Source organism: Toxorhynchites rutilus, chromosome 3 (assembly GCF_029784135.1).
Source record: "Toxorhynchites rutilus septentrionalis strain SRP chromosome 3, ASM2978413v1, whole genome shotgun sequence".
Lineage (NCBI taxonomy): Eukaryota > Metazoa > Arthropoda > Insecta > Diptera > Culicidae > Toxorhynchites > Toxorhynchites rutilus.
Genome location: NC_073746.1, coordinates 211,885,309 through 211,913,229, shown reverse-complemented (window position 1 = coordinate 211,913,229; position 27,921 = coordinate 211,885,309). Strand labels below are relative to the sequence as shown.

The following is a 27,921-nucleotide window of genomic DNA, read 5'->3' as shown; positions in this document are numbered from 1 at the left end:
CACTTTTTTACTTCCATTTTTGGAAGAATGTCGGGAGTGAGAATTGAACTCGTGACCGTTAGCGTGAGAGACATGGATGTTACCACTACGCCAGATCGCCTCCATCCAGGTAACATATATCTGTTATCGCGTTTAAACAATTTCCAAAAGCTAAATTTTATCCATAGACAATGAGCAGTTTCGCCTTCTGGATAGATGATAACTACATCTTTGAAGCTGGAGTAGCATTTGCTCGTTTGGAACGGCGAATGATTAGAGATCGTTCGAATCCTTTGGAAATGCCTAATCCTATGTACGTTAAATGCTATTATCAAAAATAGAGTTAATGATACAAAATACATTCATTGCAGATTTGTTAAATATTTTCGAGTATCGAAGGATCTGTTTCGTCACCTTCTGAACGTTGTGTAGGGTAATCATAAGTCGACTATAAGATCAACATCTGTTCTTCCGGTCATTAAGCTTGCTGCGACAATTAAATTCCTAGCTGAAGGAAGTTATCAGAAAGGTGCTGGAAACGATCTATTCGTTGGTATTGCACAATCCACCATGTCGAAGGCCTTAACTCAAGTGATTGATATTCTCCTGAATCATGTGTGCGATGGCAATTAAGTTTCCTGCAAACGAAGCAGAGAAAAACGCTATAAAATTAGGATTTTTCCAGAAGTCCGGTTTTCCAGGTGTCATAGGTTGCGTGGATGGAACGCATATCAGAATTTTTCCTCCAAATTCTAATATTCAACACCTGTATTATAATAGAAAGGGATATCACAGCCTTAATGTATTGATAGTAAGATAACCAACACTGGTTGTATGTATACGTTGTGTACGGTATTAAGTGCTTATTTTGTTTACGTTTTCATCATCTTACAACGACTTTCTGTTTGTGTGCTATCGTGTTATCGTTTACTAAGAGGACTTGTTTCGCTCCGTTTGTGAAGTACTGTGCTTGCATTCAGTGATAAGGGGCTGTCCATATACCACGTGGACAGAAAAAGCATGATTTTAGACACCCCCCCTCCCCCTCCGTGGACAAGCGTGGACATTCCTTATACCCCTCCCCCTGTTGTCCACGTGGACATTTCTCCAGTTTTTGGGAGAAATTCAAGAGAATTCTACATTTTTCGCTTAAATCTAATTTCAAGTTTGTTTCAATTTTCTATCACATGTTTTGTTAATAGATATGATAGCCTTGTCAATAGTAACAATTTGTTTTAAATTCACCGATTTTGATATCAACGCGCTGTTCAAATCGTCTAAATGTTGTAATGTACAGGGGAACTTCGATATAACGTCACTCGATATAACGTACATTTTACCATTTCCAAAGGATTTTTTATGTAAAGAACAATAAATTATCTGTATTGTGATGCTAAAACATGTTTTGTACATTTAATCAATCCCGAAATACAGCTGGTTTTGTGATTCCGGATTCTAAAAAAATAATCAACAGTACGAAGGGAAACACCATGAGAAAGGCTGGCTACAGCTTCTAATTGAATTTATTCATTAACTTTACTAAAACAGCTACACAATAATGTATTATAGACTACGTTTGTGAGTTGTTTATTATGCTTCGATACAACGTACAATTTTGAAAGTGAAATGTACGTTTTATCGAAGTTACCCTGTATTGCTAGTTTTGGATCGTTCAACACACCCGAATTGTCACTCAACCGAAGAAACGTTATTTGTATTGACTGCATTAAACTTTGTGCTTCGTTATTGGGAAGGGATAATGACAATGGATTGGTGGATTGAACACACTTTGAAAATAAAAATTATTAATTAAAATTTACTTCTCCGTATCAAATATCTATTCTATGTAATTTAAAATTATATTAATTTTCGAGTGGTGAAAAATGTTTAAGGATGGTTATGTCTAATAATGATTTTATATTATAATGACCAATTTTAGCGGTAATATTATAGTAGTTAAGTCGGGGTCAGGATTACGTGTAATCAACCAAGTAATCAAATAACACCAAGTTAAAATTTCCATTCAATTTTTTTAATTCTAGAATGAACGTAATATGTCTCAGAACCCATTCACATACATTAATGATCGCGGATTGCGAAATATTTTCTCGTCTTACAGAAACATTAACAGTTGATAATGAGTGAGTAAGTAGTGAGTAAGGTGGATAGAGTCTTAGAAGCGCCATTGAAGTGTTCTAGATCGTTGATTTTAATACGTTCAGCTACGAGCAGTATTTATTGGAATTCAACGAGACTAGTTGCTTGGTAGAAGCTCATAATGCAGATTTCCTTCCAGTCCTACCAGATCCAGAGAACCTTCTTCTTCTTCTTCAATGGCACTAACGTTCCTAGAGGAACTTCGCCGTCTCAACGTAGTATTACTTGCGTCATTTTTATTAGTACTTAGTTGAGATTTCTATGCCAAATAACACGCCTTGAATGCATTCTGAGTGGCAAGCTCTAGAATACGCGTGATCACAGTGCAAGTCGGAGGAAATTTCTTTGACGAAAAATTCCCCCGACCAGAACGGGAATCGAACCCGAACACCCGACATGATAGTTATGACGCTAACCACTCGGCCAAGGGAGCACCAGAGAACCTGCTTCGGGGTTTTAACAAGGGGAACAAGTTAATGTCTTTTGACGTAGGACTACGTCTAACCGGAAGATATAGGGGGTGAAATGGAAATCTAGGCACTGAACAAGTAGGAAAAAATGCAAGATTTGGAACGCTTATAACTCGAGCATTTCTCAATAGATCGCAAAGGTTTTTGCATCAATTGATAGGAAATATATCTACGCATCTATCATAATGGATAACATTTCATTTTTCTTGAGATAAATAATTGAATAATTGTGAAGCATTGTCAAAATGCATTATGTGCCCATTTTTGATTGGTCCATTTTGTGCTCCTCAAATCGTACCGACCAAAACGGGCAACCAAAGCAACAGCGAAATAGAATGAAGCACGATTGGAAAGGAAAAAGAATAAAATGAACGAAACATTGGTCGCAGTCTCACACATGCGTAATTCTCGAGCCAACCAATCAGCTTAAAAATCCCCGCTCCGCTGCCGTTACGATCATTCTCATTCAAACCGTACACCACATCGGTTCGCATCACAACACATCAACAAACCAACCCAAGCAGCCATGTCTGGACATGGTAAAGGAGGAAAAGTGAAGGGAAAGGCAAAATCCCGCTCGAACCGTGTTGATCTGGAGTTCCCCGCAAGGGTAGCTAGGCCGAGCGCGTTAGTACCAGTGCACCAGTCCACCTAGCCGGCGTTATATAGTTTCGGCCGCCGAAGTGATCGAGTTAGCTGGCAAAGCTGCTCGCGACGATAAGAAAACCCGCATTCGGAACAGAACACATTCGTTTCGGTGGACATCAAGACAACAGGCAGTTGCAGCGAGTGGCGAGTGGCAAACGCAATCGCAAAACGGCATTAGGTAGCAGATGAAAAAAGTTTGTTCTTTATACAAACTGCTTTGGTGGCAAATCCAGAACAAGGCGGCATCGAGGGCGTTCGAAATGTTTTTTTTTTTCAAAACCACGAGTACTAAGTTTTCTAAATTGGAACCATTCCATAAAACAAGGCGCTTTTCAGGGCCATTAAACATTCCTAAAAAGAGTTTAGGAAATACAGTTCAATCCTTTCTAAAACATTATCCAAAATAATAATAAAACACAAATTGATTTTTTCATAATTTGTTTGCCATGATCTGATGAGTATGTGAATTTGGCAGTTGTTCTGAGCTTATTGATAGTTGGGGACTTTCCTGATTATTCCATTTTCACCAATTCTTAAATTGTTTCCAGATGGAAAGTAAAGTAATTTACAATTAGTTCGACATTTAGCTAATTGGACGGACATGTAATGCGACTTATTTAGTTGGACATTTTTGTAAACATAGAGATCCAAATTATGACCCCACATTGAAAGTCGACACTGTACCACTGTCATCGCAAATGTTCAATTACAGGTTAAAATCGCCTCCAATGCGACACTGAGTGGCGCTTCGGCACGTCGCATTGAATGTAATTTACTGTACAACATGTCACAAAGCTGGATGGGAAGAAATTTTCCAACTGTGAAAGCTGTGGCGAGTGGCAAACGCAATCGCTAAACAGAAAGGTTTAGCCGAACAAGATGGGGATATCGAGTGATAACAAAACAATAAACTCTTTAGATTGAAGATAATTTTGTGATCCTGAAAAGGACCCTTTTTAGCTTGCATGTGAATCCAACGAGCGAACAAATCGTAATGAATGTATTTTTTTGCCATCGCTTCCTTTTAACGCTCATTCGTTCGTCTCGTTGGACTCGCCCCTCTGGCTGAGTCTGCCGATTTGTCTCTATCCTGTGAGTGTGTACCGCTAGAGTATAAAACACGCGGACCCCAAAAAAATATCTTATTTTCTTTCAAACCGTAAACCCGTGTGGTTGTACGGCATCGGCATCGTGGACGTAACAAAGGAGGACAAGTTAAGGGAAAGGCAAAGTCTCACTCGAACCGTGCAGGTCTCCAGTTCCCTGTTGGTCGCATTCACTGATTGCTCCGCAAGGGTAACTAGGCCGAACGGATTGGTGCCGGAGCACCAGTATACATAACAGCGATTATAGAGTTTCGGCCGTCGGAGTGCTCGAGTTGGCTTGCAAAGCTGCTCACGACAATCAGAAAACCCGCATAAAGAACAGAGCAGCTTCGGTTCGGCGCTCATCAAGGCAACAATTAGTTTCAGTGAGTGGCAAAGTGTTTCTCCGGCACGTCGCATTAAATGTAATTTACTGAACAGTATGTCACAAGCTGGATGGGAAGAAATTTTCCAACTGTGAAAGCTGTGGCGAGTGGCAAACGCAATAGCTAAACAGGAAGGTTTAACCGAACAAGATAGGAATATCGAGTGATAACAAAAACACAACACCAAAGGTTCTTTTCAGAACCATCAACATATTCATAAAGAGTAAACAGTAAACTAATCCATTTTTCAGGTAGATAGGTAGGTATTCACGTAGGAGAAGAAAATAAAACAATATATTTAAAATATATATTTAACAAAAGCTGTCCCCTTTGTATAGTCCTACGTCACTCCGGTTATGTCCCCGACATTACCCACCCGTCTTTTTTAACTCAACATTATTGTGAATGATTTGCTCTTCACAATTTGCTACAACTATGTCCCGTGGCCGAGTGGTTAGCGTCACACTTTATCTTGCTGGGGGTTCGAGTTTGACTTGTACTGAGGTCACGCGTATTCTAGGGCTTTACACTCCTGAATACATTCAAGGCGTGTTCTACGGTATAGAAATTTCAACTAAATACTATCTACTAATAAAAATGACGCAAGTTATACCTACGTTGAGAAGACTAAAGTTCCACTGGGTGCCATCTAAGTCAAGTCATGCATTTTCGTTGCGTTTATGAAACGAATCGTAGATTGAGATGCGTTCTTTCAAATGTTTTTCGATAAAATAAACCTTTATTCCGGAATCCGGTCGGATTTGAAATTAGCACAATATTGCGTTCATTCTTCTGATCGAGTCAAATCCAAACGGGTTGTGCAAATGTTGCAAACTTGCAACCCACTAGAGGCGTATTACAAAAATTACCAGATATAAATAAAGAAAAACATCATTGAAAGAAACAGATCTCCACAGATACGGCCCGCGGCCACTCATAGAAGAATTTGTTGTTCCTTTCAATTTTCGGAAAACCTTGGTAGCTTTCGGAAAATAAATACGAAGCCGTTTTGTGGTCAAGAGTAGAAGCTGAATCGAAACCTGCACATAAGTCGTGATTTTTCATACTACAAAAATTCCAACATTTTTGTGTCTTTATCCTGACGGAATACATGATCCTCTATTACAGATTGGAATAAATTGATCGATGCCAGTTCATGCGCGTTTCTTTTATCTCCGGGAGGAAGTCCAGCCATATGAAAAAATATGGATGTCTGACCGGGCAGCACTCTCAGGCAACACTGTCTTTCTATTGTTGAATACAGAGTATTCAGGGTGGGCGTATATTTAAAAATATCTTGTAAATATAGAACAGATCTTATTAAATTTTGACTTTAAATAAGGGACTCAGAATGAAAGGGGTGTAAGTGATTTGATCGATTTCTCTTCAACAACTTTCTCTTTAGTAAATAACTCAACTGCAAAAACGTTCCAATTTGAGTTTGCTTTAGAATCCGATAGACGAGGCTCTGACACATTGTCAAATATAGCTGGGAATGTGTTTGCAGCTTAGTTATGACCAAAAGAGTAAAGAAATCGATGATGTCACTTACACCCCTTTCAATATACTTTATGTGTCCACGTGGACATTATCAAAACCCCCTACCCCCTCACCATGGACAAGCGTGGACATTTTCGTAACCCCTATTCCCCTAAAGTTGTCCACGTGGTATGTGGACAGCCCCTAATTGTGAAATTCCTGTTTTGATTGTTGGAGACTAGTGACGCAAGCGAAGATAAACATTACCAATATCCACAAAACGAACCGCGAAAGCTCGCTTAAGCATTCCTGGTAGCATACTGTTAGGCGAATTTCTCCTGTTCACGTCACAGACAAGCAGACCTTACTTCCCAAATAAACGGAACTCAACCATAATGGCATGCAAAAAATGCAACAAAGTGATCGCTGATCCTGACAAAATAATCTGCCGTGGATATTCGTTTCACATGATTTGTGTTAAAATGGATCATTCTTTCCGCGACATTCAGAAGGCACACGATAAAAATGTTTTTTGGATGTGCGATGGTTGCGCTAAAATGTTCACTAACGATCATTTTCGGAATATCTCGTCGCGTTGCACTGAAGATAATTTGCCAGATGCGGCTTCTATCAAGTCTCTCAAAGACGATATTGCCGAGTTGAAAGATACTGTCCGTAATCTTGCATCCAAGGTTGATGTCAAGCCGATCACTCTATTGATGGGCACACCGTGGTCTGGTCTCGTTCGTATATGTTCAAACCCTATTCGAAACACTCCGAAACGTGTACGCGAAGATCGCCAAGACGAGGAAAAATCGCTTGTTAGACGTGGCACTAAAGCAGCATCCGGAACAGTAAAAACAGTTTCACCCCCGGAGGAGTTGTTCTGGCTATACTTGTCTGCTTTTGATCCCAGCACATCCGATATCGATATCTCTACCTTGGTAAAGAACTGCATGGAGCTAACTGTCGACGTGGAACCAAAGATTGGTTCCTAAGGATAAAGATCCATCAACTTTGAGTTTTGTTACATTCAAAGTTGGAATGTCAAATGTCTTAAACATTCGCTATCCAACTCTTGACGAGTAAAGTTCAGTGTCGTTATTGTGCGTTGCCACTTTTACTATTGTGCGATTGGTATAGTGTACGAGTGAAGGTCATTGCTGTCCGCTTTCGAATTGACCTTTTGTGAAGTGGAACAAAGGAAGCAGCGCTCTTGCAGCTTGCAGCCCTTGGCGGCTGTTGAACATCGGCATAACGGGATCGCCATCGTGTAGCTGTCGTTAACGGGAATTATCATCACGTGACCGTGTGAGCTATTCTTGCGCTATTGTGTTGATCCATAGCGCGTAGCCTCTGTCTCTCCCTGGTTAGGGCAGTAGAGCGCAGTATCGGAACAACTTTTATTTTAAGGTACACATATTTAATATTAATATTATTATTCAACTCATTTGTTCATTGTTTAATATTATTATCATAATTTATTTTTGTTTTGTTTTTTTTTCGAGATTATTGTTAAAATCAATAATATATTAGAAATAAGATAGAAATTTTTGTAAAATGGAGGATAGTGGAGGATCTCCAGAGATGGAGATCTCCGATAATGAATCCCATTTAAGATCTGGGAAAAAACATAAACGAGTCCCTCAAAAAAAAGATAATTCTTCTGGGGACGAATCTGCTCATCCTTCCAAGCCCCCCTCTAAGAAAATAGAAAGCCTCCCTTCTGAACCGACTGTTACTTCCACTCCCCCTCTCCCATCATCGATTTCGCTTCCCCCTTCTGATGTTTCCGATCCAACCCAATCCTCGTCCTCGTCCTCGTCCTCGTCTTCTCCCTCTGTTGTTTCCGCTCCACGTGTCAGAGTTTATCCAGAAGATGCACCTGGAACTGGCCCGTGGGTTGTTTTCCTCCGACCAAAACCAAAAGGAAAAAGCCTTAACGTGATTCAGATCATGAAAGATCTGGCCAGATACACTTCTGTATCTGAAATTCGCAGGGTTAGACCGAATAAATTGCGGGTTGTCGTGAATGAACGGAAACACGCAAACGAGATTGTTGCTGACCAACACTTCACTCTCGAATATAGAACATTTATACCCTCCCATAACGTAGAAATTGAGGGGGTGATAACTGAAACGGGTCTGACGAGCGAACAAATAAAAAAAGAAGGAAAAGGCAAGTTCAAGAAGCTTCCCTCAATGGAAGTAAAGATCTTGGACTGTCGCCAACTCGGGAAACTCTCCCATGATGGGGACCAAACTAAATTCACGCCGTCAGACTCGTTTCGAGTCACCTTTGCTGGTGCCGCCCTCCCTGACTACGTTATGGTGGACAAATTGAGACTACCTGTGCGACTCTTCGTGCCAAAGCCCATGACTTGCAACAAATGCAAGTCAGTTGGTCACACTTCAGATTATTGTGCCAACAAGGAGCGCTGTGCCACTTGCGGAGAGTAACATGAGGGGAAATCCTGCAGTGCGACTGAGCATAAGTGTCCATATTGCGGAGGATCCCCACACGCGCTCTCAGCTTGTGAAACTTTGAAGAGTCGCTGGGAGAAACAGAAGCGCTCTTTAAAGGAACGCTCGAAGCGCACTTTTGCGGAAATTTTAAAGGGCGCTTCTCCACTGGCCCAACAACAACAACAACCAATCTCAACACACAATAGCTTTTCCACGTTGCCAGTTGATGAAATGGAAGCGGACACAGCTAGCGGGGGCACACCGTTTATTTTCAAAGGGAATCCCCGGCGCAAAAATGTGACCACTCCCAAAGTTCAAGAACAAGTCCCCCCGGTGATACCCCCAGTTAGCTTGCCTAAAAAATCGAGTGCAGCGGACAAGCAAAATCAGGTTCTTCCTGGCTTCCGTGGGAATAGTTCACCTTCGAACGACCCAGCACTCGAGGGGACATCAAAAACCCCAACTGTCCCTGTTTTTCCGTCCAGCTCAACTTCTCAATCGGGATTTATAAAGTTGTCTGACCTTTTGGATCAAATCTTCAAGTGTTTTAACGTTTCCGACTCCATCAGAACCATTGTCATTTCAATGCTTCCAGTATTAAAGACAATTTTGCAACAATTGATGCAAACATGGCCCATCCTTGCAATGATTATCTCTCTTGATGTCTAATTTAGATAGAGAGGTCGGAGATATCACTGTTTTTCAGTGGAATTGTCGTAGTCTTATCCCTAAATTGGATACATTCAAATTTTTAATTCATAACTTCAATTGTGATGTTTTTGCTCTGTCCGAAACTTGGCTTTCTTCGCGAGATGATATCTCTTTCCACGATTTTAATATTATACGCTTGGACCGCGATGACAGATACGGAGGGGTACTATTGGGGATCAATAAGTGCCACTCATTTTTTCGAATTGACCTTCCACCTATTGGAGGGATCGAAGCTGTTGCTTGTCATGCAAACATCAGAGGCAAAGACCTCTGTATTGTCAGCTTGTATTGGCCTCCGAGAGCTGCGGTTAGCCGCAAACAACTTGATGACATGTGCTCACTCCTTCCTGAGCCACGATTGATCTTGGGAGACTTCAACTCCCACGGAACTGCCTGGGGGGAACAGTACGACGACAATCGTTCATCGTTGATCTATGACCTTTGTAACAGCTTCAATATGACCGTTTTGAATACTGGGGAAACAACACGTGTTCCTAAACCTCCTGCTAACCCAAGTGCTCTTGACCTCTCGCTTTGCTCGAATTCACTATCGTTAGATTGCAAGTGGAATGTAATCCAGGACCCCAACGGTAGTGATCACTTGCCAATCAAAATTTCCATCATCATTGGGTCGAATTCTTCTGAATCTATAAACATGGCATATGACCTCACAAGACACATTGACTGGAAAAAATATTCGGACGCGATTGCTCTAGCCATCAATTCCAGAGATGGTTTACCTCCATTGGAGGAGTATAACTTCCTTTCTCGTTTGATCTATAACAGCGCGGTTCGCGCTCAAACGAAACCCATCCCAGGTTCCACTATTCGTCGAAGGCCTCCCAATCCATGGTGGGATAGCATATGTTCCAAGCTTTATGTAGAAAAATCGAATGCATTTAAAGCTTTTCGGAAACGTGGAACCCCTGAAAATTTTCAGACGTATTTGGACCTTGAAAATCAATTTAAAAACTTGATCAAAGGGAAAAAAACGTGCTTATTGGCGAAATTTCGTGGGAGGTTTGTCACGAGAAACGTCAATGAAAAAATTATGGAAAGTGGCTCGAAACATGAGAAATCGCTCTTCAACGAATGAAAGCGAAGAATATTCACATCGATGGATTTTGAATTTTGCACGGAAGGTTTGTCCTGATTCCGCTCCTGTGCAAAAAATTGTTCGAGATATACCACAAGATAGGTGCGATCTTGATTCCGAGTTTTCGATGGTAGAATTCTCTCTTGCTCTCCTTTCATGTAACAATTCTGCTCCGGGATCGGATAGAATTAAGTTCAACTTGCTGAAAAATCTCCCTGATGTGGCGAAACATCGCTTGTTGAACTTATTCAATCGGTTTCTGGAGCATAATATTGTTCCAGATGATTGGAGACAAGTACGAGTTATAGCTATTCAAAAACCCGGAAAACCCGCGTCCGACTTCAATTCGTACCGCCCAATAGCAATGCTGTCTTGTATACGGAAATTGTTGGAGAAAATGATCTTGTTTCGCCTTGATCGATGGGTTGAAACGAATGGCCTACTCTCAGATACACAATATGGGTTCCGCAGGGGCAAGGGGACGAATGATTGTCTTGCGTTGCTTTCTTCAGAAATTCAAATGGCTTACGCCGAAAAAAAACAAATGGCTTCAGTATTCTTGGACATAAAGGGGGCCTTTGATTCTGTTTCAATAGAGGTTTTGTCAGACAAATTACACTCTCGGGGTCTGCCGCCTCTATTGAATAATATGTTATATAACTTGCTTTGTGAGAAACATTCGAACTTTTCTCACGGAGATTCGGCAGTAAGTCGGGTCTCTTACATGGGCCTCCCCCAGGGCTCATGTTTAAGCCCCCTTTTGTACAACTTCTATGTAAGCGACATCGACAATTTCCTTACACAAAATTGCAGCCTAAGACAACTTGCAGATGATGGAGTGGTGTCTGTCGTAGGATCAAACGAATCCGACCTGCAAGGACCCTTACAAGATACTTTGAACAATTTTTCAACCTGGGCCATTGGGCTAGGGATCGAATTCTCCACGGAGAAAACAGAGATGGTGGTTTTTTCTAGGAAGCATAGACCAGCAAAACCAAAGCTTCAACTTTTGGGTAAACCGATCACTCATGCTATGTCATTCAAGTATCTTGGGGTCTGGTTCGACTCCAAATGTACTTGGGGGGCCCATATTAGGTATCTGAGTAAAAAATGTCAACATAGAATAAACTTTCTCCGTACAATTACCGGCACCTGGTGGGGAGCCCATCCCGAAGATCTTATTATGTTGTATCGAATAACTATTTTCTCAGTGATGGAGTATGGCAGTTTCTGTTTTCAATCAGCTGCCAAAACACACCTCATTAAACTCGAGCGAATTCAGTATCTTTGTCTCCGTATTGCGTTGGGATGTATGCCCTCAACGCATACCATGAGTCTCGAGGTTTTGGCAGGCCTACTCCCACTAAAAGATCGCTTCAATTTATTATCTCTTCGGTTCCTCATCCGGTGTAAAGTTATGAATCCATTGGTGATCGGAAATTTTGAGCAATTGATCGAGCTAAATTTTCATTCTAGATTCATGAGTTCATATCATGAATTCACCTCTATGCAGGTTGTTCCTTCTTCGTATATTCCCAACCGTGTTTGTTTTCCTGACTACATCAATTCCTCTGTACATTTCGATCTGTTCATGAAGGAGAAAATCCATGAAAATCCAGATTATCTTAGATTGGGGTTCGTTCCTACAATCTTCAATGCAAAGTATGGGCGTATCAATTGTGATAATATATACTTTACTGATGGGTCCTCTATGAATGAGTCCACAGGATTTGGAGTGTTCAACGTATTTTTTAGCACCTCACACAGTCTTCAGAATCCTTGCTCGGTATATATTGCTGAATTGGCAGCGATATACTGGGCGCTGGACAGCGTCGCCTCACGACCTGTTGAACACTATTACATTGTACTTCCTTGAGAGAATACGAGAAATTTTGAGTGCTTTATCCAGACGCTGTTATGTCATTACCTTTGTCTGGGTCCCTTCACATTGCTCAATTCCGGGTAATGAGAGGGCTGACTCATTGGCAAAGGTAGGTGCAATTGAAGGCGATATATATCAGCGTCAAATCGCCTTCAATGAATTTTATTCTTTAGTTCGCAAAAATACCATCGCTAACTGGCAACGCAAGTGGAATGAAGATGAATTGGGCCGGTGGTTTCACTCGATTATCCCAAAGGTTAGCCTCAAACCGTGGTTCAAAAGTCTGGATTTGAGTCGGGACTTTATTCGCACCTTCTCCCGACTCATGTCCAATCACTGTTCGTTAGATGCACTACTCTTCCGTTTCAATCTTGCCAGCAGCAATCTCTGCGTTTGTGGCCAAGGTTATCACGACATCGAGCACGTTGTTTGGTCGTGCGAGGTGTATCTGGTCGCCAGATCGAATTTAGAAAACTCCCTTCGGGCCCGAGGAAGACAGCCCAATGTGCCGGTGAGAGATGTGTTGGCTCGGTTAGACCTTGATTACATGTCCCATATATATGTTTTCTTTAAAGCTATAGATCTTCGTGTGTGATTGTCCCTACATCCTTATACCCTCCTTTCCTTCCTTTGCGGGTAATTCGTCCCCTTGCTATAAATAGTAGAATAAGTTGACATGTAAATAAACTATAGATATACGAATAGATTTAAGAATTGAGTGTTCATCAACATTGCTACAATTTCCTTATATCCCATACTTCTCCTAAAAATATGTCACCCTTCTAAACTCGAGTACACCGCGAGTAATCGGTTTTCCACCTTACTAACCATAGATGTAAGAAAATTGTTTATATATATATATAGTTTTAAAAATATATTTAAGAATTCGGCTCCTTTAAACTTAAGTAACTGAGCCTGTAAAAATAAACGAATGAATAAAAAAAAAAAGTTGGAATGAATAACACGCTCAAGGATGTGGCTTTATCAAGGGGAACATGACCGGAGAATGTCTACTTCCGCGAGTTTGATCAGAATTCAAAAAACCAGCGGAATGTCATCAGGGTTACAGGAGAAAGAAACCCGCTTGGGGGCCAATAAACGGACAAGGGAAACTGGGACAAACGCAACGACGTACATCTGAACCGGGACGCATCGTGGAAAGCACTTTGGAAGCCCCCGGCTCCTCTGCCTCAGTCGTGCAATTTCCAGCCTGCGTACATTATAAATAGCCGTCTCGGTCCTGTCGGCAGTTGCAGCCCGGGGGCCTTCCAACTTGCTTTAGAAGGCAAGTATCGTTACATTTCAGTCTCTCCGTCGTCTGATATCGCTTTGAGTTCTAGCTGTATCTCTGCCACTCCAACTTTTACGACGGCTCGGGCTTTGATGACGAATTTATCACCTCACCATCTGTGTCTATTACCTCGCAATCCAACGTTCTCTCGTTCAATCGCTATCAGAAAATCGTCGTATATTACCAGAATGTTGGCGGCATCAACAGAAATGTCGATGATTTTCGGCTAGCTGTATCGAATCAATGCTACGATATCGTTGTTCTCACGGAGACTTGGTTAGACTCACGTACGCTCTCGCATCAGATGTTCGGTGAAGATTATGAAGTTTTTCGATGTGATAGGAATGCTGATAATAACCGTAAGGCTAGAGGCGGAGGTGTTCTGGTGGCCGTGAACTCCAGACTCGAAGCGAGAGCTGTAGATAATCAAAAATGGATTTGCTTGGAGGTGTGGACGGCGATCACACTTGGCGACCGTACTTTATTTCTAGGTGCGTTGTACATTCCTCCCGACCGAATACGAGAACGCGAGCTCTTTGAGACACATTGTCAGTCGGTTTTCTCTGTCTTGGAAACCTCTAAAGCAACAGATGAAGTCATCTTATCAGTTTGGAGATGATTTCTAGGTCGTTCTCGAAACTCAAAGCGTCGTTCAAACCGGGACCTGACGGAATCCCATCAGCTTTTCTCAAAACGCATATGAATGACTTGTTGACTCCGCTGCTCCAAATATTCCAGCTTCCCGTGTCTACTGGCGTTTTTCCGACCTGTTGGAAACTATCGCATATGTTCCCAGTCCATAAGAAAGGAAATAGACGGGACGTCAATGATTATCGTGGCATTACTTCGCTTTGCGCTTTGGCTGAATTGTTTGAGCTCGTTATCATGGAACCGCTAAACGCTCTCAGCAAGCCGTACATTAGCACTGACCAGCACGGATTCACGACGGGTCGCTCCACCACCACAAATTTACTGTGTCTCACCTCCTACATTACCAATTCTATGTTACAATACGCTCAAACGGACGCCATTTATACAGATTTGACTGCGGCCTTTGATAAATTGAACCACCATATAGCTGTTGCCAAACTCGACAGGCTTGGGATTAACGGCAACCTTCTGCAATGGTTCCAATCATACCTCACTGGCCGCCGACTAGCCGTCGTTATTGGCGACTGTCAATCCTCTCTATTTGCTGCTACTTCTGGCATACCACAAGGTAGCCATCTGGGTCCACTGATTTTTTTTATCTATTTTAACGACGTAAATTTGGTGATTGAAGGACCACGACTGTCATACGCAGATGATCTGAAAATTTACCTTCGGGTCTGCTCAGTTGAAGATTGTCACTTCCTTCAGAGACAGTTGGATGCTTTCGCCGATTGGTGTATGCTCAACCGCATGGATGTAAACCCCGCTAAATGCTCCGTCATCTCGTTATCGCGCACGAGAAAGAACATATTGTATACGTATGTCTTGCGTGACTCAGAAATCGAGCGCGTTAGTGAAGTCAAAGACCTAGGAGTAATATTGGACACGCAACTTTCGTTCAAACCGCACATCTCGTTCATTGTCAATAAAACGACCAGAACTCTTGGATTCATCTCCAGAATTGCCAAAAATTTCACTGACATCTACTGCCTCAAATCTCTCTACTGCTCTCTATCTCGCTCTGTTTTAGAGTATGGTTCTGCAGTCCAAACTCTTCACTACAACAATGGCGTCGAAAGAATTGAGTCTGTTCAACGAAGGTTCGTGAGATATGCACTCCGCAGATTGCCGTGGACGGACCCCTTCCGATTACCGAGTTACGAGAGTCGTTGTCAGTTGATTAACCTGGAACTTTTAACGGTCCGTAGAGATACAGCCAGAGCTCTGTTCATAGCTGATGTTTTGCAAGGACGCATCGACTGTCCCGTTCTCTTGGAAAACATCAATATCAACGTCCGACCTCGAGCTCTCCGGAATAATGCGATGTTAAGATTGCCCGTACAACGTACGAATTACAGCATGTTTGGTGGATTTAGTGGTTTGCAAAGATTATTCAACAGAGTGACCTTGTTGTACGACTTCCATTTATCCCGAACGCTTCTTCGCCGGAGGTTTAGCTCTTTTTTTTCTGAACTAGTTTAATTTACCATAGATTTTTAGTTTCGATGTTAGTTTTACTATGTGACGACCTTATGTAGTGTAACATTCATGTTTAGATATAAGTAACATCATTGGGGCCTTCACAGCCTGTTGATGAATAGACAATAAACAATAAACAGTAAGTATAGTAATTATAAGCAAAACAGCAAAAATAAATATTTCTATTTTTCAGGTTTGAGACCATCAACTAATAATAAGGTACGTTGATGCAAACTATCCAGGATCTAGCCACGATAGTTTCATATGGAACGCAAGTGCATTGGACAATCACCTTTTAACAAATTATCAACAAGGGAAAAAATACTTAGCTTTTAGGTACGATATTTTGTTCCAAGCATTCTTGAATTTCAATAATATTTCTATTTTTAATATCACAGGTAATGCCGGCTATCCTTTGAAGCCATATTTGATCACTCCGTTCCGAACCACCTCCAATTCTACGTCCCCAAATAAGACAAAATTCAACGAGTTATTATCAAAGACCAGAATTACCGTGGAAAGGTCGATAGGAGTCCTCAAAAATGTTTTCCATAGCATATCAGGTGCAAGACAATTGCACTCTACACCAGACAAAGCAACAAAAATTAGCAACGTGTGTTGTGCTGTGCACAATTTACGCATAAAATACAAAGTAGCTTATGACATGGAAGAAATTTATTATATAGAGGAATAAGAATCGCAATAACGTAAACGATAACACTGATGTTACTGGAATAAGAGAAGAAATTATCAATTGTATAATAAGAAAAAATCGTAAATATTATTATAATATAAATTTTCTTCATTGTTTATTCGCGGAGGGGGTGTCATCGGGAAACCAAAAACTGTTCCTGTGGGCGGATCAAAATGTTTAATCATATTTCAAATAGTGTTTTCGTATGTTACCATTGTGATTGATTGCTTTATCCAGGCAAAGCAAATTAACCACAGCTTCCTCGCATGGCGTAAAGGCATGCATTTTATTTGGTCCTCCTCCTGTAGCTCTGGATTCGTTTTTGTTATGTCATCTTCTTTTTAGTTTTTAATTTCAAATCAGCCCAAACCTGTGTGAATGAATAAAAAGAAAAAAAAACTTTATACGCTGGTAACACCAAACATGTTCAGTGAAAAGGAAAACTTCAAATGCACGACGCACTTAAACGCAGAAGCAATTGAACGATTTTTTTGCAATCGATTCAGAGTCCACTGAAGGAACTCCATTGACCGTTTCGTGGCTACAAACAGCAGAAGAAATTGAAATTTTTGTTGCGGTTTTCACATATTCAAAGAATGAGAAACCCTGAAGTCAAAAGAAAAACAGCGAACATAAATTGTTAAAGTAAACCAGCAGCATGTTCAACGGTAGATGACGAATGGGAAAAATGATCCTAATGAATTATTGCACTCTTGTATTGTAATTCAGAATCAACAAAAAGAAATGAAATACCTAAAACGTTTATATTGTACGTCAACTATACTGATTTGGTTAACGATAGATTCGATATTTGAACACTTGCGTTCTATTTGAGATGTAAACTTTGGAATTTATTTCGCGAATAATCTTACAAGTTTGGAATCAATAAACGACTGTATAAAACTATACTTATTAATTTTCAAGTAACTTAATTCTCATACCTTCTGCCATTCTGATGTATTTCTAATTGGCGGTCCTAAACTATTTAGGGCAGTTGTTGTATCTGTCCAAACGGCTGCAAAAGTGGACTTCGACATTTTTAATGTCTCGGAAAATTTGAGGCCCTTGGCCACAATAGGATTTTCCTCCATCCTCCTTAGCAACTCTTCAAACTGCTTCCGATTTGTCATACGTAACCTGAAATATATAAAATCCTATCATAAATGAAATTGAAAAACAGGAAGTGGGTTATATCTATGGTATAACCGCAAGGGTGACGTAGGACTATCGTTGATTTAGAGATCATTTGTTTGAAGTTGAATCTAAATCCATTCTGAATGAATGAATAAATGAATATTTGGGAGACTTCGAAAACGAGAGCGTTACGTTGGAGGCACAAGGTTTTATGCATCCAATATAGGATACGAAAAACCTTGTTCTGAAGAATAATCTTCAGAAGCTAACCTGCTAACTGTACTTGATTGACAAATCACAAAACCAAATGTATTATATGGATATTTTATGGATAGAAAACATTAAAATAAACTCTTTCGCTTGAATGTAATTTTCAATTCCAAGAGGAACTGGCAGATTATTTTCCAGCAACGATTAGATATTTCCACATTTTCCTCGATACTGGAAGCCCACCAGTGGTTAATACTAACTCGATAACCACCTGTTAATAGTACTTGATTGAAAAATATTTGGTCACAGTGTTACATGGGTAGAAAACATTCAAATAAACTCTTTCACCTGAATGTATTTTTAAATTCCCAGAGGAACTGGCAGATTATTTTCCAGCAATGATTAGATCTTTCCGGAACTTTCTCGATGCTGAATGGCATCCAAACGGAAAGAATTCTCCGCGTGTATGTGTCGATCCTTCGCCGTCCACCTCCTCCAGCACGTTAGGCAACGATGTTGTCTTGTCGATGTCCTCACGAAAAATGAATGTGTCTCACCACCAGAATATCGCTTAAGTATGCTTTTTGTGTGTGATTGAATCGAGAGAAGGTGTGGTTTACGATGGCAATTTGGAAGGCAAACTAGAGGGGAATGAACTCTCTGAGCTCGGAAATTTCGGCGACAGAGCAAGAATCGATTGCGGGCGCATACAATATTGGATACGGAACCTACTGATGGGGAAGAATAATCTTCAGAAGCTATCCTGTTAATTGCGATTGATTGAAAAATCACAAAACCAAATGTATTTGGTCACAGTGTTACATGGATAGAAAACATTAAAATAAACTCTTTCACATGAATGTAATTTTAAATTCCCAGAGGAACTGGCAGATTATTTTCAGTAACGATTAGATATTTCCACATTTTCCTCGATGCTGGAAGCCCACCAGTGGTTAATACTAACTCGATAACCACCTGTTAATAGTACTTGATTGAAAAATATTTGGTCACAGTGTTACATGAATAGAAAACATTCAAATAAACTCTTTCACATGAATGTATTTTTAAATTCCCAGAGGAACTGGCAGATTATTTTCCAGAAATGATTAGATCTTTCCGGAACTTTCTTGATGCTGAATGGCATCCAAACGGAAATAATTCCGCGCGTGTATGTGTGTGTGTAGCGATGTCTTCCCGGGGAACCGTTTGTGGCATCACTCTCCTCCTGATGGATTCCCTTCTGGCCTAAGGTGCACAAACAGGCTCTTGGTGACACCGTTCATCCGCGCTTTCATGATAAATGAAGAGCTTCGCCACAACAGCGACAACATGCTCCAATCGCTGTTCAATTAGAACTGAGTGGATTTCCGAGCGGCGCTCGCTTATATACCGATTGGTGATTTCAATAGCCTGTTTTGAAAGCAATTTTAAGACTATTGAAACAAGTTTTTGGATCAAAAAGTAACAAGTATATAACGCGTAGACATTTTATCTGTCGAATGAAGTGTGTATTATACCATTTCGTTCGGTTGTTTAGGAGCTATTAACGCTCAAAATCTCGGTCTCCGGTGTAACGCTTTCGTTTTCGAAACTTTGATTTTACACCCCGGTATAGAAATGAAAGACGTAGTCCTACGTCAAAAAAATTGCACTCACTTTTTTGCTTCCATTGTTCACACTAGTCGAAAACAAATGAGGATACGACTTGAAATGTCACAAAATGGCTAATTTTTTCTCTGCAATCGCCCACGAGAATTGAGTGAGTGTTCATGAAAGTTCATTGAAGGTAAAAATATCACCACAGTCGCCTTCGGAAATTGAAAGAGACAATTTTTCCGAGCTGTCACTTCTCATTCGCGCATCAGAATCAGCCCCATTAGCTTACTTGCAAAAAAATACGCCCTTACGAGCGGCCTTCCGGCAGTTAACCGGAACTTTCGCCATGTCGGACGAAAACATGCGTGTAGACATGTTCTCGAGTTCTTTTTTCGTTTAATTTATCAAATCCCCCTCCTTTTACGCGACAAAATTCTTGGAGTAGATCTTACGCTACAGGTTTGCCCAGAAATTCTCAATGGAACGCAGTTGGGAGACGTTGAGCGGGTTCGACAACTTGGGTACCACATCGATATTCAGCCGCTTCATCTCCTCTAACGATCGCTTCGAGTAGTGGGCCGACGGCAGATCCGGCCAGAGCACCGTGTCTTCGCCCTTGTAGTATTTCTTGATGAACAACGCAACCGCCGGCAGGTACTTCGTATTATAAATTTCCCCGTTCACGGCCAGTCCGGAGCTGAAGAAGAGCGGCTTTGACCTTCTCGCTGATTGTCAGTCTCAACAGCACCTTCTTGGGAAACTTGGTGTGTGAAATAAACTTCACTTCGGAGCTCACTTCCTTCGTGGGGAAAGTAAAATACGAAGTGCCCTACCAGTCGTTCCCATCCATGGTGAGATAGGTCTCGTCTATCACCACCGCCACGTCACGATTCGCCGGGAAAATCGACTTGACCATCTTATTCAGCCGCTGCCGCTGCGTCATTGCCTGTAGCTCCGAGACCAGTGGATAGAACTTCCGCTTCCTGACATGTATGTCCATGTTCGCCAGATACGTTTTCACTGTTTGGCCGGTTGCACCGACCTTCCGGCCAAGCGCACGCAGCGATGTAGCCTCTTCTCCCTCGATCTTCCACTTCAGCATCCTTTGGAGCTTCTTGTTGCTCAGCGTAGTCGGCCGTCCGGAACGGAGTAGTTTCTGAACGGAGTAGTTTCACTGTTTTCGCCATTACGGTTAGAGTTCGACTGATAGAACTGTCAAATTTTCTTTGCTGACTCATGGGTTACTATGATTGATGTTGCATGGGTAGTTTCGTCAGTGCGTGTGAAGGTAAACCCATGAAAAATCGGCAAATTTTGCCCATTTTTTAAATGCAAACGTTTTAGGCGAAACGATTTTTTGAATAAGATTCAATCTCGAATTGCAGAGTTCTTGAAGAGGTTTAGTTTGATGGACAGAAACAACTAGGTACAAATACATTTTTGAGAGAAAATGGATAAAAATGCATATGGGAGCTTTAAGCTTTTTGCTTCTAAAATGTTACCCAATCCCTCATTTAGTGCTGGTCAGTCATCGGTGGCTGACAGTTGATTTTCCTGTCAGGCCGCATCGACCACCGTTGCCTGAAAGTGTGTGCCATACCTGGCGGGTCAAACGGTAAAGAAAGCAAAACAAACTATGTAATGAATGCCTATAGGGATAACTTTCTAAACGTAAACTATCTTTCACAGCGATAAGAAACACAATACCAGTGCTTCTAGGAGGCGCGCGTGGCCTGATGGGACCTCCTTATAAATCAGCATGACGCTCAACGTGTTATTTTTTACAACTCTGATCAGGTCCAAGTTTTCTTATCTTTCAAATGGAAGCACCATATTCGTTCTATGTAGCGTACCTTCATTCTTAGAGAAAGGTTAAAACTAACAGAATCCAAAACAAGAATAGCTCAATACATCTGTCAAAGTTGAGATTCGATCATATGTGTGAAAAGTTTTTTTATCCCCTTCTGAAAGATTCCGGGTCAGCTACCTGACACCATGCATCTTTTCCGTTCATACTGATTTCATCAGTGTTGTTAATTTCGTCATGTAGCTATTTACACTACTGTCGCTAATACAAATTATATACGTTTTCAACTGCGAGTATCGCTTAATCCATCATAAATCTTGATTCATCATGAAACAGAACAGTTATGAGTTAACTGGTGGGGAGTACTCTCAGTTGTAAGTCATTACCATATGCGCTTGGGTGGGCGCGTAATATTATTCAGAGCAATTGATACACAATTCAAAATGCAGACTAGAGCTCCGTCGGGACTAACTGTTCAAGATGTGGGAAAGTCTTTACAACGTTTCGGAACTGTAGATTATATTATATTCTCTGCAATGCTGCTGGCATGTGTAATTATTGGTGCCTACTTCGGTTGGCAGGACCATGAGAAGCGAAGACGGCGCAAGACCCAAAGTCGGCGGGGTTCCGAGGCCTTGGATTATCTGGTTGGAGGCCGGAGGATGCAAACTCTTCCAGTTGCAATGTCACTAGTTGCGAGGTTCGATGCCTAGATTCTTAGTTGCAAAGAGACAATTATTTTTGCGTTCCTATTTCAGCTGGGTATCGGGAATTGCTCTGATGGGAGCTGCGACCGAGACGTATTTGTATGGGATTCACTTTGCCTACATTTTCACGGGGATAATTGCTATGGCTGTCAGTATGAACTTCATATTCCTACCAATATTCCATGGATTGCAAATAACATCCGTTTATGAATATCTCGAAATGAGGTTCGATAAAAGAGTCCGGCTTCTAGGTTCGATATTGTTCACCTTTGCGACTGTAAGTACTGACAAAAAAATAGAATATAAATTGAAAGTATAAGGCCTTGCTTTAATTCAGCTTCTACATCTGCCTATTGTGGTTTATGTTCCAGCGTTAGCATTTAATCAAGGTAAATTTACAATAACCGAATAGTAACATAAATATAATATAACTTTTATTGATATGTCGTTCATTCAGTTTCAGGGATCAGTGTCCATTCTACCACCATAGTTGTCTGTATAGTTTGCATATTTTATACTGGTGTGGTAAGTACAAAGTGATTTTTTTAGAGGTTTGTTTTTCAAGCTTCTATTCCCGTGACATGTGTCTCTCGTTTCGGATTAGTAAATTGGTCGCCTATATCGTCTGATCATTCACTGATGAAAAACCTGCCGAAATATGCGGAAAAGTGAAGCGAAATTTAACCTTCTGTAAATTTTATAAGTCGCGGCTAAAATTTGCATAAAATAAAAAAAGAACCTCTTAAAAAATCACTTTTAACTATATGCAACAAATTGTGCATTGTATACACAGGCTTACTAATCAGTTTTCGCTTGTTCCAGGGAGGCATCAAAGCAGTGGTATGGACCGATGTTCTACAAACCGTTGTGATGGTCGCTTCTCTTGTCATAATTGTTGTAAAAGGTACTGCCGATATTGGAGGGCTAGCAGTTCTGATTGAACGAAACATCGCAAGTGGTAGAATAGAGCCCCCAAAGTAACACATACGATACGACAAATATTATCCACGGCTAATTTTACCATAGTTTCAGCATAGATCCCACGGAACGCACCAGTATCTGGGCAATTTTCATAGGTGGTGGATTTTTTTGGATAGCAAAAAATGCGATTCACCAAATGATGGTTCAGCGATATCTTTCACTGCCAAATTTCCGCGACGCTCAACAGGCACTGCTGATCTTCACGATTTGTATAATATGTCTTATGTCGATCTGCTTCTACAATGGGCTTTTGATTTACGCGACCTTCCATGACTGTGACCCATTGACAACAAAACTGGCGCAAGCCAAGGATCAATTGCTGCCAATCCTGGTGATGAAGGTGTTTGGAGAGTATCCAGGATTAGCCGGTCTCTTCATTTCGGGAATTTTTAGCGCTTCTCTTAGCTCTCTATCCACCGGACTAAATTCGCTAGCCGCAATTATTCTGGAGGATTTTTTCAAACCCTTCTTCCGTCAACTGACCGAAACACAAACACGGTACTTGATGAGAGGAACAGTGCTATTCTTCGGTATTGTTGCCGTCGTTCTGGTGATGGTTGTGGAGAAACTTGGAACCGTTCTCCAGCTTTCGATGAGTTTGGTTCCTATTTCGTTGGGTCCATTGTTGGGAGTGTTCTTGATGGGTATGTTATTACCAAGGATAAACGGAAGAGTAAGTACTAATGGATTATGTAATGATTCGAATAGCTAATAATCGGTTTGTGTTGAACAGTGCGCTTTATCTGGAGCCGTCACCGGGTTACTTGCAATGCTCTATATTGTTATACGGGCACAAATCTCAATAGCATTCAAGGAATTTGTTCATACCACCAAACCAGTTTCAGTTGCAGGATGTACATATGAGTTCGACAATGTCACAATAGCTATCAGCGCTGAACATTTCCCTGAAGTGGATAAATCAATACACCGTATATCTTTTCTTTATTACACTGTAATTGGTGCAACAGTTACTTCGTTATCTGGATTTTTGTACTCATTCTATCTTGGCACAAATGATTTATCGACTATGGATCCATCGCTTATAGCTCCATTCTTGAGAGAATACATATTTCCTAAGGAAATACTCAGTAGGACGCCCGTTGTTCATTCATTTGATTTAAATACGAACCCTGATACAAAGCTGTAAAAATAAATGATTTAAATAAACGTCCCCTCCTCACACTTCAATTGGTATATTTTATCAGGCGATGGGATAAATAAAATCAATCATTTATTAAATCAGAGCCTGACGGAGCATTCAACCATGAAACTATAAGTCCACCCAGCAAGCAGATGCTTTCCAGATTATCTATGCTGGTTGATTAACAAAACAATCAATTAACAATTTACTTTTTTTTCTATCTAGAAAAAAATGTGTATCGAACGAAAGAGCTGAGTTTTATATTCATTATTTAATGTTTTTTGTTTCAAGATGGCTAGACATCAATTGTTTTTGTTTCTAATTAAATATTATTGTTTTGCGTGAGCTCGGGCGTTTCTCTCCTTATAGCAACATTTGAACTCTCTATAGCGACAATTCTCTATAACGACGGTCCCTTGCGATGTCGCTATAGAGAGCTTTCACTGTATGTATTCGCACAGCAAAGTTCCAGTCGCAGTGAAATTTCGTTACAATTTATTTTTGAACGAATTTTAGTTCATAGAACCATAGTGTAAGTTGTCATCACATGTACTCCAGAGAGAGTCGAAATTTCTTCATTCAGTCGAATTTCCGGGTTGAAATATTAGAGGACCATACATTGAATGTGAGGCCGCGATTCCACTTAGGAATCTTTTGTCATCTCAGCTTATTGTCATCCGTTCTTGGCACAAGAGGAAGATCCGGACATATATCAGCTTTAGTGTCCTCTAAGCAGGCTGACCAAACGTACCGTTTTTAACGGGGCAGTACCGTTTTTCGACCATTTTTGGTTGTCCCGTCTTTTTACCAATCTGTACCGTATTTTGAATATAAAAAATATATATTTTTTCTTTATCATTACTGTTCTTATTTTTCTTTCGAATGAACTGATTGTAATTTGGATTTTAACTTTGTTCAGAGTGTTCGCAGGGGAAGAGTTTGTCTGCAAAGTGTGTGTCAATGCAGAATCATTGAAGTGTTTGAACATTATGCAGAATTGCTTCAGCATGGTAACGCACTATTCCTTTCTCTTGGACTTTCTATCGAGTGGATTGTCAGTATTTTTGACCGATTACCTTACTGTTTTCATTCAAAAGAAGAACGTCTTGTTGTACTACGTGATTGATTTCGAAACCAGGATCTAAAACTATGGTTACTTTCCACCACAGATCGTTAATGTCCTTTAAAACATAACCTGGCCTTTTTCAGACAATGTTGCTTGAATTACTGTTAAATAAGTCTAGCTGATTCAGGTGGTATATAGAAGGTGAAATTTCTTAAAACTGTTTCGAATAAGCATTAGTAAATACCTTCCTCTTCAGATAGATGAAAACATTTGGTTTGATGAGAGGATAATGATTGAATGAATTATAATTAATGAGATAAAAAGGTTGAACAAAGATTCGTGCCAGTTGTAATTACTGAACATCTGGTATTTTACATATTTTATTTTCAAAAATCATATTCTCTTTCGTGAAGTTGCTTCTTTATCTAAATATACTTTCGTTGAAGAGAACAAACCTGTTACCTCCAAGAATGTTTGATTGTTTGGTTTTTTCACGGTTTCATTCACTCAATAAAATTGGGGGTGCTTTTAAAAGTCGACTGTGACAGATATTTTTTTGCGGGAAATTTTGAATTTCTGTTTCCATTGGAAGAAAAAATCATATAAGGTGACTCGGATAGATTTTGTAGGAAGCGGTTTACAAGATTTAAAAGTTGTGATTTTGGTGCTAAAGTCAAAAAGTGCCGGATCCGTTTAAAGCAGGTATTCTCAAAGTGGTCGATATCCCTTGACCAGATTATGCAACCAGACACGAGTCTATAATATTCCATCATGAAGAGATGTGCCTGGGGGAACTGTGATATCACATGGAAGTGAGATGCGTTCGCGTCGGTGGTCGAATTAGAACTCTTTATTCATATCTTATATTTTTCATATCTCACTTACTGACTATGCACGCGGCGGGTGCCTACGTGACACTTTTCGCTGCTGTCAGCATAAGCTGCAATCGTCCGTTCTCGGATATCGGATTGCGCTTTATGCTGATAGTGCGTCTACAAAGTATCAATTAGGCCACCACAATGACAACGCTCGGCCTCATGTTGCTGTTCATGTTAAAAACTATCTGGAAAATAGTGGGTGAGAAATTTTGGTTCCCCAGCTTTATAGACCAGACCTTGCCCCTTCCAACTACCATTTGTTTCAACGGATGTAGAACACATTGAGTGGAATACCCTTCAATTCAGAACAAGGTATCAAAAAATGGCTGGATTCGTTGTTGGCTTCAAAACATGAACGCTTCTTTCACAACTCCACCTGTGAATGTCGGATCTTTATAGTAGCATGTTCGGAAAAGAACATGAGAAGAGGGTCCAAAGCCTCTAAGGAGGATGGTTGTGATAGCTGTTATTCATGGTTATTATGCAAAGAATGAAATGGATAAACCCCAAGTCAGAAATTTCTCCGTTAAAAAATATATCGTCTATTCGAGGAATAGAAAGAAGTTTCTCGGCAACCTTCTCAGAATTCCAAAAATAACCTCGGTCAACAATTGTTAGAAAAAAATTTAAGTGTAATACGAGCGATGAATAAAAATATATAGTTTGAGAGTTCTAAACACTAAACCTACCGATATTTCATGTATATAAGTTAAACACGGAACCACCCTAGCGGACCCAACCGCTATCGGAACCACTCCAACATCACCCAGGGAGTCTAACAGCGGAACAGCGTGGTCAGCGATATCGGACACGCGTGTACTGCCAGCGAGATTTACTGGAACCAGCAAGAATGCAGCCGCGGTATTTCACACCGCCAACGTGCCATCGTTGTCTGGTGCTAAGTAATCAGTTTTGGCAGGGCAGTTAGGCTTCGGAAATAATAAAGATTAACATTATAGTTTAGACCTCCAATCAGTGCAGTTGATTTAATCCGTTCTCCTTCCATCTTTAGTATTAGTTAGTTTTTTAAAAACCCTTTCAAGTTCATGTAAAACTTAAGTTATATATCCCTACCACAGCGGGTAGGGTCTTTTGAGGCCAATTTAGTATCACCAAGAGCGTTTTGCATGGACCGGAAGAGATGATAATCACTTGGAGCCAGTTCCGGACTATACGGTGGATGCAATAGGACAGCGTTGTCCTGGTGGAAAACAACACCATTCCTATTGATCATTTCTGTCCGCTTCTGGTCAATCGCCTGCTTCAAACGGTCAAGCTGCTCACAGTAGAGAACCGAGTTGAGGGTCTGGCAATAGTTGAGCAGCTCATAGTGGATGATTCCCTTCCAATCCCACCAAACACACAGCAAAACCTTCCTGGCCGTCAATCCGGGCTTGGCGATGGTTTGGGCCGGCTCACCGCGCTTCGACCACGACTTTTTTCAATTTAGGTTGTCGTACGTGATCCACTTTTCATCACCAGTCACCATCTTTTTCAAAAATGGGTCGAGTTCGTTCCGTTTCAGCAGTGCATCGCAGGCGTTGATTCGGTCTAAAAGATTTTTTTGCGTCAACTCGTGTGGCACCCGTGCATCCAGCTTTTTTGGAATCCAATCATCTGCAAATGATTCCAAACGGTTTTATAGTCTATACCCAGTTCCTGGCCAATCGAGCGAGTGCTCACATGCCGGTCTACTTGGATGATTTCAACGGTTTTATCGGTTTCCACGACGATTGGCCTACCAGTACGGGGTGTATCTTCGACAGCCACTACACCAGAAAGAAATTGATCAAACCAACGCTGTGCTGCGCGAATCGTTGTAGTATCGGGTCCATAAACTACACGAATTTTTTTCGGCCGCCTTCGTTGCAGTTTTACCTCGCAGGTAGTAAAAACGTAAAATATGGCGAATTTCTTGCTTGGTGGA

General features: G+C 40.9%; 1 protein-coding gene and 1 pseudogene across 3 annotated transcripts; both read left to right on the top strand.

The window, feature by feature from the left end:
- The first annotated feature begins 170 nt into the window (after positions 1 to 170).
- On the top strand, positions 171 to 16,474 carry LOC129773909 (putative nuclease HARBI1; annotated as a pseudogene).
- A 5,012-nt stretch (positions 16,475 to 21,486) lies between these two features.
- LOC129779563 (sodium-coupled monocarboxylate transporter 1-like) lies at positions 21,487 to 24,076 on the top strand. 3 transcript variants are annotated; one of them, XM_055787118.1, is made up of 8 exons: positions 21,487 to 21,595; positions 21,671 to 21,921; positions 21,980 to 22,205; positions 22,266 to 22,317; positions 22,386 to 22,453; positions 22,751 to 22,905; positions 22,955 to 23,582; positions 23,643 to 24,076. In XM_055787118.1, exons 2-8 carry the CDS (start codon positions 21,758 to 21,760, stop codon positions 24,054 to 24,056), a joined length of 1,707 nt encoding a protein of 568 aa, XP_055643093.1. In that variant the 5' UTR covers positions 21,487 to 21,595; positions 21,671 to 21,757; the 3' UTR covers positions 24,057 to 24,076. The 3 variants fall into 3 exon arrangements, with proteins under 3 accessions (XP_055643093.1, XP_055643092.1, XP_055643091.1); XM_055787117.1 differs by lacking the exon at positions 21,487 to 21,595 and having other exon boundaries at positions 21,609 to 21,921; positions 22,961 to 23,582; XM_055787116.1 differs by lacking the exon at positions 21,487 to 21,595 and having other exon boundaries at positions 21,609 to 21,921.
- The last annotated feature ends 3,845 nt before the right edge of the window (positions 24,077 to 27,921 follow it).